Here is a 13,333-nt window from a genome sequence, read left to right as displayed (position 1 = left end):
TGACCCAACTTAGTGTTTGAGTTAAGTGATCTGAAAATTGTTGTATCTTTCATTATTTAAAATGTCTAGGGCATAGTAACAAATGATAACTAAAACAAAAGGTTGCATATTGTTGAAGTATTTTTTTAAAAATATGTACTTGTCTTTGTTGCTTCTGGCTTTTTAGTTTTTTGCAATACCTCCCCCCGACTTTTTTTTGTGTTTCATTGCAAAGCTCATCCTTTGAAACAAGGTGTGTGCTGCTTTCATGTTTGTCAGTTGTTCTAAAAATGACTTTGGATTCTGAATTCAGAATTTGAATTCTGAATATTGAGTCCACATGCTAATTTAATGTTGCCACTTTTTGGAAGTAGAAAAGGCTAAAGACATAACCTTCCTCCATAAAGGTTAACTATGTATCCTTTTTGAAAACTTTAACACTTTGAAGTTCTTATCTGGATACATATCTCCTCTCATGAGCAATATTTTATGGAACCTGGCCTTTAATTTTTAGAGTATTGTTATTTTGAGACCTTAATGAGAAATAGTGACTTTTCTTCCATTCTGTAGTATCATGCTCTTTATCACCATTGCATTTTGTATATTCAGGAGCTATTTGGCTATATGGTTTCACCTCTACTTTGTCACAGAGATGTCGTCCCCTCCAAAAAATAAAGTGTTGATGCTACTACAGCTTTTGTTTTGTTTTGCTTCTTTAGATAGAAGATGACAGACTACTGAGGTTGTCCCAAAGGAAGTTCTGTGCCAGTGGACCATATGTTGGTAAGCAAATGGCTATGAGTGGGAGCTGATCAGTGAGTTTGGATACCATACCATAGTGTTCCAACTAATAAGAAATAATTATCCATTTAAAAATATTTTTAATAGAATTAAACAGAAACAAGGTAATGGTAATAGAATAAAAACGAAATCTAGGAAATCAAAACAGGAGATTCATGGGGTATTTGTAGTATTGTCATATTCTTAGATTTTTGAAAGTCCATGTCTCTGTGTGTTATTGGGGGCTGTAATGAATGAAGAAGTATAGGAACACTCAAGAAGTGATGTCTCTAACCTTAATCCCTAAAAGAAGACTTGGTATGCATTTGTGTACTAAGTCTTATGCACTTGTGTACTAAGTACATTTGGTATACTTGTGTACCAAGTGTATACATTGTGGCTAATTTTTTTTTTTTTTTAATTCTTGGGGGTAGTAACTAAGCAAATAAATAAAGCCCAATGATTATTTAGATTTATTATGTACCAGTCATTGTGCTAAGCACTATGACTGACCCTTATTTTATACTCTCAGCAACCCTATTAGGTAGGTCATATTATTTCTGTTTACAAATAGGGAAGCTGAGGCATAGCTAACTAAGTAAGTTAAATTGTGCAAGATCACCTATATAATAAGTCAAAGAGTAGGAATTCAAACAAAATAGTTGGATTATATAAGTTTATAATCCTTAAGTTTATACCCTTAACTATCACTCAACTCTGCTTTTTCAAATATTTCTACATGACATTAGACTCTTTTTTTAAAAAAATTTATTTATTTTCGGCTGTGTTGGGTCTTCGTTGCTGCACATGGGCTTTTTCTAGTTGTGGCGAGCGGGGGCTACTCTTCGTTGTGGTGCGTGGACTTCTCACTGCGGTGGCTTCTCTTGTTGCAGAGCACGGGCTCTAGGCGCGTGGTCTTCAGTAGATGTGGCACTTGGGCTCAGTAGTTGTGGCTTGCGGGCTGTAGAGTGCAGACTCAGTAGTTGTGGTGCAGGGGCTTAGTTGCTCCGCGGCGTGTGGGATCTTCCTGAACCAGGGCTCGAACCAGTGTCCCCTGCATTGTCAGGTGGATTCTTAACCACTGCACCACCAGGGAAGCCCGACAATAGACTCTTTTACCCAGGGAATTAAAGATGAATTGAAAAATCAAGAAGTAAACTGTTTTTCTGCACCTTTCTCACTTCCTTTAAAATAGTATTTCCCAACAGGGGGAAGGGTATATCAGAATCACCAATGCCTTTTCATGTTCCACCCACCAAATGATGATGCACTCTACTAGGTTTAAGAGGTACAGCCTTCAACCTTTTGCCTTCCTTAGCATTGAGAGTTACTCTTAATAAGTATGTCTGACAAGTGAGGTGACATGTTTATTATCTAAATAAATAGTGTCACAGTTGCTGTTTTCTGCACATATCTGCAATCTGCATTGTAGGACTGACAGGTTTTGCAGGTCTTTCCAATACTCTGTGACCACTATAGGCATTATTAAAACCTGAATTATCCCAGTGTCAGGAGGGAATTTTCATTTGTGGTTTAGCCTGATAGCATAAAGCTATATAACTTATTAAGATAGTTTCATTAATGTACTGGGCAGTGACTCTCTTTTGTTTGGCATCTTGATGCAAAATCTATTTTGCTGTATAATACCTAAGAGAGTGTATGTATTTGCCTTACAAAAGCTTTGGCTTTTAGATGTGACTCCTCAGTGTTCGAATCCAGCAGCTCCCAAGGTGTATCCTGTCTGTCGCAGAAATAAAATCAGCCCTTCAGTTTCTCAGCAGTGTATATACCTGTTAAGAATTGCACCTTAGGGCTTCCCTGGTGGCGCAGTGGTTGAGAATCTGCCTGCCAATGCAGGGGATACGGGTTCGAGCCCTGGTCTGGGAAGATCCCACATGCCGCAGCGCAGCTAGGCCCGTGAGCCACAGTTACTGAGCCTGCGCGTCTGGAGCCTGTGCTCCGCAACAAGAGAGGCCGCGACAGTGAGAGGCCCGCACACCGCGATGAAGAGTGGCCCCCGCTTGCCACAACTAGAGGAAGCCCTCGCACAGAAACGAAGACCCAACACAGCCATAAATAAATAAACTAATTAAATTAAATTAAAAAAAAAAAGAATTGCACCTTAGAATTTGTTTTTAAGTGCTATGTGAGAGCTTTAACCCACTCGAAATGTCTTTTATTATCTCCTTTGCTCTGAAAAGGGAAAACAACAATTAAATTAAAATTGTTGTATTTGTGATTCTACAAGTAAACACAGTGTTCTCTTTTTTATAGGCTATTGTGATTTCATTAGTAAATTCTCTCTTCCTTATTATTATTCAGGTTACCTGGAAGAGTTCATGTACCATTAAAAATGAGCTATTGGCTTAACAATTGGATTCAAGCCCATGCATGGGACACCAGTCCTCTCTCTCTACCTTACCTTCTGTTTCTTCCAGTGAGAAATTATTTTTCAAGTTTCCTCTTTGTTCTTCTCTTGCTTAAGGAGAAGACTGTCCCCAGTGGATGGTTCCTATCACAATCTCTACTAGTGAAGATTCCAGCCGTGCCAAAATGAAGATTCTAATGGACAAGCCAGAGATGAATGTAGTTTTAAAAGATGTCAAACCAGACCAGTGGGTGAAGGTGAGTCCAGAAATGACATGGCCTTTTTTATCTTACCTAAATTGATTTATTTCTTTCATTTCCTTTATGCATTTTATGGCTGGCTCTAAATTCTACTGCTTCATTTTGGACTAGGACTTGAAAAGAAAAAAACATTTCTGAACTTTCTTGTGTGAAATTTAGGGCCAACTTTCAAATAGTATTGTCTAGATATTTGCCTTTATGTCAGGTAAGGGAGTGGTCAATAAGCAGTTACAAAGGGATAGGATTAAACAGGAAAAAACTAGTAGTCTATGTATAAAGTCACATTAACCAAAACATTTGTAGTCTTGCAACTTCAAACTGCCCTGTCATTGTAATGACATGTTAACTTTAGTGATGTGTTGTCATTGTGCATGTACAACTATAATCAAGTGAGATCAGACATATAATAATCAGTTTGTGTCACTGAAATGTGAAATTCCTTTTAGCTGGTGTTTTAAAGCCATTTCACAAAAATAAGAGTCAGTAAATATTATTTTTCATTATTCTGTACTCTGCCTTTCATAATGAAAGTATCTATTACAAACTTTTCTCCCAATTATAGGTTCCTAATAGGAACTATACATTGTCTCAGGCTTTTGTGCTTGCAGAACTATTTCTCCCTCTGTTTTAATTTTTTTAATATATTTTTATAATATACCCAGTGGAATACTATATTACCATTTGAAACTACAATCTGGAACATATGTAGCAATATGAAATTTTTCTTATAAGAAAAAACACTATGATTGTAATTAGGTAATTAAAGGTGTTATTCCTATAGTAAAAGATAAAGGGAATCAATAAAATAATTACTGTATTAGAAATGTGAAGTGACTTAAATATATATAAATAGTAAAATATTTATATCTTTTTTAAAAAATTAATTTATTTATTTTATTTTTGGCTGTGTTGGGTCTTCGTTTCTGTGCACGGGCTTTCTTTACTTGTGGCGAGTGAGGGCTACTCTTCGTTGCAGTGTGTGGGCTTCTCATTGCGGTGGCTTCCCTTGTTGCGGAGCAGGGGCTCTAGGCGCACGGGCTTCAGTAGTTGTGGCACGCGGGCTCAGTAGCTGTGGCTCACAGGCTTAGTTGCTCTGCGGCATGTGGGATATTCCTGGACCAGGGCTCAAACCCGTGTCCCCTGCATTGGCAGGCGGATTCTTAACCACTGCGCCACCAGGGAAGCCCAAAATATTTATATCTTATACTGTCATTTTATCATTAAAATATTTTGCATATAAATATTATCAAAAATATTTTTGACTGTTGGTAAATAGCCTATAGAAAATAATGATAGTCAATGATTACCTCACTCCAAAAATCATATGAAATTGCCTTTTAACTCCATGTAATTCTTTAAAATCTAGGACCTGACAGTTGTTATTGTATTGAGGCTCTGGGCTCATTAGATCAGTATTTGTAAAGGTTTAGTCTTCCTCAGAGATTTTATTGTCCATGTATTTTTATTTTGTAGTCAATGTTTTCTGTAAACTGAAAACCATTCACTGAAATTAGAAATAGAAACTTAGCCGCATTATATCCTCCTTTTCAGCCATGTTCTTTTCACTGTCGCTCACCTTGGCTCCCACTATGCCAAGTTTCTGTTTTCTTTTGCCTCTGTATTCATCTTTGACAACTGATTACTATCTTTATATGTTGTTTCATTTTAATACTTGTCTGTTAGCATAAATGATCTTTGTTGTTTTTCATCCAGATATACTAAAACTAGAACTTCTTTCATACCTACAAAAAATTGATTTAAAAAATAAATGCAGCTCTTTAATAATACCTGTTGGATATCTTTTCAGTTAAACCTGGGAACCGTTGGGTTTTATCGGACCCAATACAGCTCAGCCATGCTGGAAAGTTTATTACCAGGCATTCGTGACCTTTCTTTGCCCCCTGTGGATCGACTTGGATTACAGAATGACCTCTTCTCCTTGGTGAGCCTCCAGTAGTATAATGGATTTTGTTGATTAAAGGATTTTGTTTTTCCTGGAGTGCCTGACTGAAACATAACTAGAAGAATATAGTTCTTCCTGAAGGTTGAATGCCTTTAGGACCAAAGCAAATGACTAATTATTAATTAACATGGCAAGATTGAACCTATATAATTTACCAGAAACAAATCTCATTTTATTACTCCTAAGCCAGCTTTTTGCAACTATACTTAAACTATCCTTTGTAAGGCAAAAATTCTCTTCAACAGACATAGACATGAACCTTGAAGAAATTTCTCTACTTATGTGGTTTTTTAAAATAATTCAGAGTGATTTATATTTTTCTAAAATAGTGGTTGTACTTTGCAGGGAAAGTCTAGTAGAATTTTTTAACATTCCGTTACTATTCAAGTTATAATAGCCCATTAGCTTTAGAATTATATTTATATTTAGCTTTGTTCCAGAAAAAATTTTAAGGAGCAATTAGTAGTATTATCTTTATGACCCCAAAGCATAGGTTAGATAATTTCTAGATGTCTCTGTGATAAAATTGTCAGATTCCTCCTAGTGTTCCTTTAATTGGACTTGAAATTTTCATTCCCCTCTGCAGTAACTGGTTTTGGATTCCTCCTTTGTATAAACACAGATTAGCATTGATGCACAAAACCTCACATCTGCTGATTTCATTGCTGAGAGAGACCTGTCCCAGGAGAGTGGTGTGTTTGTGCAGTTGGCTGCTGTAACAGAAGTTCTTTTTCCTAATTCTGTTAGTCAGTTCTGAAAGGACTGAATTTGTAGTGCCTTCCAGTTTGCCTTCTTTTAGAAATGAGTAAAGGACAGGCTGACGTTGACACAGTTTGCAGGTCTAGTTTTGAAAGCGCCTCTGTCAAAAACCAAAGCCCCAACTGTTTTTGCAACTTTTCTGAAAGTATGAAAAATTTCAAAATAAAAAACAATGCCAAGACCCCAGAAACTGAATAGAAATAGGAAGTTAACTGTTTTCTTTCTTTTTCTAAATTGGTGGAATTTTAGCAATTTTTTAAAGTGGCTCTTCTATAAATAGCAAAAAAGTAAGGAATGGTGTCATAATACAGTTTTTATTTTATAAAATTCTATAGTGGTCTGAGCTTATATAGTCTAGTCTCTTCCTTAAGGGATGACTAACTAGCAGAAGATAATGCCAAAATTACATGCTTGTGTTTTTTGTTTTGCTTTTGTTTGAAGACTAGATTAATTTATGTTTTTTCCTATCCCAGGCTCGAGCTGGAATCATTAGCACTGTAGAGGTTCTAAAAGTCATGGAGGCTTTTGTGAATGAGCCCAATTATACTGTATGGAGCGACCTGAGCTGTAACCTGGGGATTCTCTCAACTCTCTTGTCCCACACAGACTTCTATGAGGAAATCCAGGAGTTTGTGAAAGATGTCTTTTCACCTATAGGGGAGAGACTGGGCTGGGACCCCAAGCCTGGAGAAGGTAATGGATGTACTGAATGGGGAAAGAATTGATCAGAATTTGGTCCTTTTTTTACTCAGCTGTGGTTAACAATAACAATAGCATCATCTTTGTGTCTGCTGGATGTTACTGTGTATTCAGCTAACTAGAAAGTAAGACTTCGGACTTTTAAGCCTCCTGGTGAAGTTACGTGGGTAACCAACATAAAAACAGTGGTGGCTATGTGTATTCGTTGCTAAATATGATTTATGCACAGAGCAAATGGTGGAAATAAAAGTCTTTCACAAAGTTCCAAAGGCCCATTTTTAGTAAAGAAAAGCTAAAGGGAATTTTGGATTATTTTATTTATTATTACCATAAATACCAGGCACCTTATGTGCAACTTGAAAAGGTGAATTAAAGGAGTTATTTGCTTTCTACATGTATTCTCTCCTCTTTATTTCTGTAATCATGTATTTACTCTTTTGCTGTCATTTAAATGTTGGGAATAGTGATTACAGGGCTTTAAATATAATTGTTTTCTACCATATGCTAATAACTGAAGGTGGTATTTCCTCCTGCCCTTCTTGTTCTGGGAGTCTTTTACAATAAGAACAGTAGTAACAATTATCTAGAGCTCTATGTCTTTCTTTTATTGATTCAACAAATATTTATGTACCCAGTAAATGCCAGGTACCATACTAGGAGCTGGTGGTATAACAGTGAACAAAAAATCACCGTGTGGCTTACATTCTAGTGGAAGACACAGCAAACAGTTCAATAGATAATATTTTAGGTGGCAGCAAGTATCATGAAGAAAAATACAGTTAGGTAAGGTAGATCAGGAGTAAAAGGAGTAGTAAGCCACTATTTTATGGAGAGTGGACAGGAAAATGCAGGTAAACTAGTGAGGTGATATTTGAGCGTAAGCAGAGACCTGTAGGAGAGAACTGTGAGGATATCTAGTGGGAAAATGGTCCAAACAGGAAACAGCAAGTACAAAAGACCTGAGGCAGAGGCATGCTTAGATGTTCGAGGGATAACAAGGAGGCTGGTAAAGTCAGGACCAGAGTAACTGAGGGAGAGAGGAGGGTGGAAGCATATCAGCTCCTATAGAACCCGTGGGACTTTCACGTTTAGTGGTATGAGAAACTCATTTGAGAGTTTAAAGCAGAGGAACATGACTTATTTACTCAGCTGTGTGAAGAACAGACTGTAGCAGGGGAGGCAAAAGAGGAAGCAGGGAGACAAGTTAGAAAGCTATTTCAGTAATCCAGTTAGGTGTTGGTTGCAGGTAGCACTTGTAGGTAGTAAATTCTGGGTATGTTTTGAAGGTAGAACTGAAAATACTTGGTGGTGGCCTGTGTGGTGGAGAGAAAGAGGGGAGTCATCAAATTTTGGCCTGAAGAACTGGAAGAGTGAAGTTACCATATACAGGGACGGGGAAGACTGCTGTAGATGCAGATTTGGGTGCAAAAGGGAATCAGCAGTTTGGTTTTGGACATCTTAAATTTGAGGTCCTTTTAGACATCCCAGTGGGGAGTCCCATGCCTAGAGGTCCAGGCTGAATAGATACATTTAATGCGTAGATGGTATTTACAGCCATAAGATTGGATGAGGGCACGGCCAGTCGAAGATTTAGAGATTGGGTAGAAGAGGAGGAATCAGCAAGGGAGATTGACCGGACAATAAGGTAGGAGAGACAGGAGGGAAAGGAGTGTCCCAGAAGCCTTAAAGAAGCAGTAGAGAGGGAGAAGTGATCATCTGTAACAAATGCTGCTCTAAGTCAGGCAGAATGATGAAGAACTGATGATTGCATTGGCCAAGTTCTGTGGCGTGGTGATGAACAACACCAGAATGGGAAGAGAGGAAAAGGAGACAGCACTTCTAGACAACTTTTTAAAGGAGTTTTGCTAAAAAGAGGATCAGATAAAAGGGGATAGTCTGGAGAGAGATGTGAGGTCAAGGGGGCTTTTTTTTTTTTTTAAAGTGGGAGACACTATAATATGTTTTTGTGCTGATGAAAATGATGCAGTAATAGAAAAATTCATGATGTGAAAGAGAGGTAATTGCTGGAGTGATGGCTGAATAATCGAGAGGAGTCAGGATCCATTGCACAAGTGGAGGAGTTGGCTTCAGGTAGGAATACAGCAGATCCATAAGAACAAGACAGGAAGTATATGGACACAGATGCAGGTAAATTGGTGGATGTTGCACTTTTCTTTCATGATGATAATATGTGAAACTTTGGGGGCTAAAAAACGCCTTTTTGAAAGAGGGAGAATGTCATTAGTTTCCCAGCTTTATAGATGGAAGAATCAAACATAGCAAAATAATAAAAATATTGCCTGTATCAACACAGCAAATCAGCACCAGAATTATAAATTGGTTCTTATAAGAACCTTCACTAGCGTCGTGTTATCTATTGATTTCTTATGGTTTTCGTAAACTTATTTTTTTATGGAGTTACTATTTAAATATGGCAAAATGTACATGTTCAATTCAGTGACTTGACAAATGCATACAACATTTCCATCGCCACAGGAGGTTGCCCTCAGGCCACTTCCCAGTCCCTGCCACTCTACCCACCCCACCAACCCTCACATCCCCTGCAGGCAAACACTATTCTGACTTCTTTCACCCTAGATTAATATGGTCTCTTCTAGAACTTTATATAAATGGAATCATATTATATAGTCTGTTCTTTTATCTGGCTTGTCTCACTGAGTATAACGTCCTAGAGATACATCCTTTTTATCGCTGAGTGCTATTTCATTGTATGAATATACCACAATTTATTTGTCCATTGTGCTGTTGCAGTCCATCAGTTTGTATGCTAGGTTAACTATTTTTTTTTGAGGTATAATCAATATACCACAAAATGCACTCTTTTAAATATACAATTCAGTCTTTTTTCACAATGTTGCACAACAACCAGCACTATCTAATTCCAGAACAATTTCTTTACCCTCAAAAGAAACTCCATACCCATTGGCAGTCACTCTCTATTCCCTGGCAACCCAGTCCCAGGCAGCCACTAATCTGCTGTCTCATGGATTTGTCTGTTCTGGCATTTCATATAAATGGAATCATACCCTGTGTGGCCTTTTATATTTGGCTTCTTTCATTTAGTATGTTTTCAAGGTTCATCCATGTTGCAGCATGTATCAGTACTTCATTTCCTTTTATAGTCAAATAATATTCCATTGTATTATATGGATATACCACATTTTCTTTGTTCATTTATCAGTTTATGTATGTTTGGATTGTTTCTACTCTTTGACTGTTAGGAATACTGTTATGAACATATGTATACAAGTTTTTGTATAGACAAATACTTTCATTTCTCTTGGGTATATACCAAAGAGTGGAATTGCTGGGTCATACGGTAACTCTGTGTTTAACCTTTTGAGGAATTGCTGGACTGTTTTTCAAAGTGGCCACACCATTTTACATTCCTACCAGCAATGTATGAGGGTTCTAATTTCTCCCCGTCCTTGCCAACACTTGTTATTGTCTCTTTTATTCTAGCCATCCTAATTGGTGTGAAGTGGTTATCTCGTGGTTTTGATTTGCATTTCCCTAATGGCCAGTGATAGCTTATTGGCCATCTGCATATCTTTGGAGTAATCTATCAGATTTTGATTTTAAAAATCTAAGATTTCAACGTAATATACCCGGCATACGCATAGCACAGGGAGATCAGCTCGGTGCTTTGTGACCACCTAGAGGGGTGGGGGATGGGGAGGGTGGGAGGGAGGGAGATGCAAGAGGGAAGCGATATGGGAACATATGTATATGTATAACTGATTCACTTTATTATAAAGCAGAAACTAACACACCATTGTAAAGCAATTATACTTCAATAAAGATGTTTAAAAAAAAAAAAATTCTACCCTGAAAAAAAAAAAAAAATACCCGGCATACTAGTTCTACATGTGACCTTTCTCTAAATCTTGGGTCAAAATTGCATGATCTAAGTCTGTTCCTTTCACACATAATTCTTATTAGTGTAATTACCTAGATGGAGTGAACATTTAGTAAATCCAGTTGGCATTGTAACTATAGACAGAGGCATCATATTTGCTTGTCTAGTGTGTTAAGCACTTCATTTCATTCTTATTTGATAAATTTAAATCAAGTGTTCTCTCGAGTACTAAGGTAATTGTTTGTTCAAGACCGTAGACATGGTATAACACAATTATAAGATATCCAGGTGGCATATTTGTAAAAATAAGCTTTTTAAGTAGTTCTATATCTCTTTTACTTCTCAATCAGGTCATCTAGATGCACTCCTGAGGGGCTTGGTTCTGGGCAAACTAGGGAAGGCAGGACATAAGGCAACGTTAGAAGAAGCCCGTCGTCGGTTTAAGGACCATGTGGAAGGGAAACAGATTCTCTCCGCTGATTTGAGGAGTCCGGTAGGTTTTCATAATAAAGTACCTTGATTTCTAGGTGACTGCATCATTCTGTGTAGTGTGGAATGTGTTTAATAGTAACCAAAAATGACCTAAGTATTGACTCACAAATCATGTCTGATTCTTTTCTTTATTTTTTCCTTTATTTATTTATTTATTTTCTTATTTTTTTTTTTTTTTACTTTTTGGCTGTGTTGAGTCTTAGTTGCGGCATGCGGGATCTTCACTGAGGCACACAGTCTCTTCGTTGCAGCACTCAGGCTTCTCTCTAGTTGTGGCATGCGGGTTTTCTCTCTCTAGTTGTGGCACATGGGCTCCAGAGCACGTGGGCTCTGTAGTTTGCAGCAGACCGGCTCCTTCGTTGAGGCGCGCGAGCTCAGTAGTTGTGGCACACAGGCATCTAACCTGTGTCTCCTGCATTGCAAGGCGGATTTTTTACCACTGGACCACCAGGGAAGTCCCCTGATTCTTTTATTTTTTTAAGATATTTTATTACAATTTTTTTTTTTTTTGGCTTTGCATGGGCTTTCTCTAGCTGCGGCGAGTGGGGGTTACTCTTTGTTGTGGTGCGCGGGCTTTTCACTGTGGTGGCTTCTCTTGTTGCGGAGCACGGGCTCTAGGTGCACGGGCTTCAATAGTTGTGGCTTGCGGGCTCTAGGTGCACAGGCTTAGTAGTTGTGGTGCATGGGCTCAGTAGTTGTGGCACGTGGGCTCAGTAGTTGTGGCTCGTGGGCTCTAGAGCACAGGCTCAGTAGTTGTGGTGCACAGGCTTAGTTGCTCCACAGCATGTGGGATCTTCCCAGGCCAGGGATCGAACCCGTGTCCTCTCCATTGGCAGGCAGATTCCCAACCACTGTGCCACCAGGGAAGTCCCTCCTGATTCTTTCAATATACACCACTTATGAGGTCTGTAGGCAGCTTCTCATTGATGTCAAGCTTCTCAGTCTGCACTAGGGTACTGAAAGGTGATTGACTATCTGTGCACATTCTCCTGAGAGACTGGTGTGTTCTGCTGTTACTTACGACCTGCCATCTACCTTTCTGGTTGTTTATGTGGGCTCTTAGATCCTTGCCACAATTTGTATTAATATGTAATATCCACACAATTTTTTTTGACTTGCTTTCTGTCTTTTCTAAACATTAGAATATTTGGAACAAGATACATTTAATCAGATGCCTTCTTTTTTGTTCCTGTATTCTTTTGTAGGTCTATCTGACTGTTTTGAAGCATGGTGATGGCACTACCTTAGACATTATGCTGAAGGTGAGTAAATTTAGAAAGGGCTCCCATTTTCTGCTTTTTAAGTTGAATTAACATAGAGAGTATGAGCTTGAGTGGTTAAAAAAAAGTCCTGGCAAAAGAAATACATGCTGATATGCATACTGTAGACATGCAAATATTAGGAAACTGTGGGAGAAATATATAATATCTGTTTATCTGTACTACCAATACAAGTGCCAAAAGTCATCTAAATTTTTCACTTTTTTTTTTTACTCACGAATTTATGCATCTTAAATCTTAATACTGAAATGTTAATTTTGATTAAAAAGTCAAGTTCTTAAAACTTTTCCCATCAATGCAAATTTACTTGGGGTTCTGCCCATTTTATACAAAAGGTTTGTTTCTGTGCTTAGAAAAGGGATAGATGATTAGGTGTCTCAAGGGTTTGGTCTATGCCAGTGCCTCTTATGAATGGACAGGAAATTAATTCACTTGCTTTCACAGCCTCTGTAGTTTCCCAGGGTGGTTGGCATATAATTAAACTCCGACTTAGAAAAATATAGGTAAAACTTTCCATGTCCTTATAACGGCAGCGATCGGTTTGAAAGTCCTAATGCTGTGGAACAAGTGCTATCTCCAGTCCTTGTCCATGCAGTTAGTAGTCTAAGAAATAACTTGACAGTCTGGTTGCATTAGAGGTGGAGAGAGCTGATTCTACTTATTACCATTAAATAAAATGTGCAAAATGTGCCCAAATACCCAAATCATCTATCAGACCCATTCATTAAATGATCCGCACTTAGGGAGACAAACAGGATGGGAATGGGATGTGCTTTAATACTTCTACCCTTAATCAGAATACTTTTCTTATCCCAAGTGGATCAGAATTGCAAATCTAATTTCTAGTATTTTAGTTCTAAACAAATCCTATTT

The 13,333-nt window shown here is 38.0% G+C and overlaps 1 protein-coding gene across 1 annotated transcript in view; it reads left to right on the top strand.

Moving 5' to 3' along the window:
* NPEPPS (aminopeptidase puromycin sensitive) overlaps positions 1-13,333 on the top strand; it is a 103,117-nt gene that overhangs the window by 83,021 nt on the left and 6,763 nt on the right. The window contains exons 14-19 of the mRNA XM_068529835.1: positions 699-762; positions 3,245-3,384; positions 5,195-5,329; positions 6,583-6,802; positions 11,039-11,181; positions 12,386-12,442. Of these exons, the coding sequence (XP_068385936.1) occupies positions 699-762; positions 3,245-3,384; positions 5,195-5,329; positions 6,583-6,802; positions 11,039-11,181; positions 12,386-12,442 (759 nt within the window). The remainder of the gene's footprint in view (positions 1-698; positions 763-3,244; positions 3,385-5,194; positions 5,330-6,582; positions 6,803-11,038; positions 11,182-12,385; positions 12,443-13,333) is intronic.

This window comes from Eschrichtius robustus, chromosome 20 (genome assembly GCF_028021215.1).
Source record: "Eschrichtius robustus isolate mEscRob2 chromosome 20, mEscRob2.pri, whole genome shotgun sequence".
Taxonomy (NCBI): domain Eukaryota; kingdom Metazoa; phylum Chordata; class Mammalia; order Artiodactyla; family Eschrichtiidae; genus Eschrichtius; species Eschrichtius robustus.
Note: the sequence above shows the minus strand (reverse complement) of the source record. Positions and strands in the feature narration are given on the sequence as shown.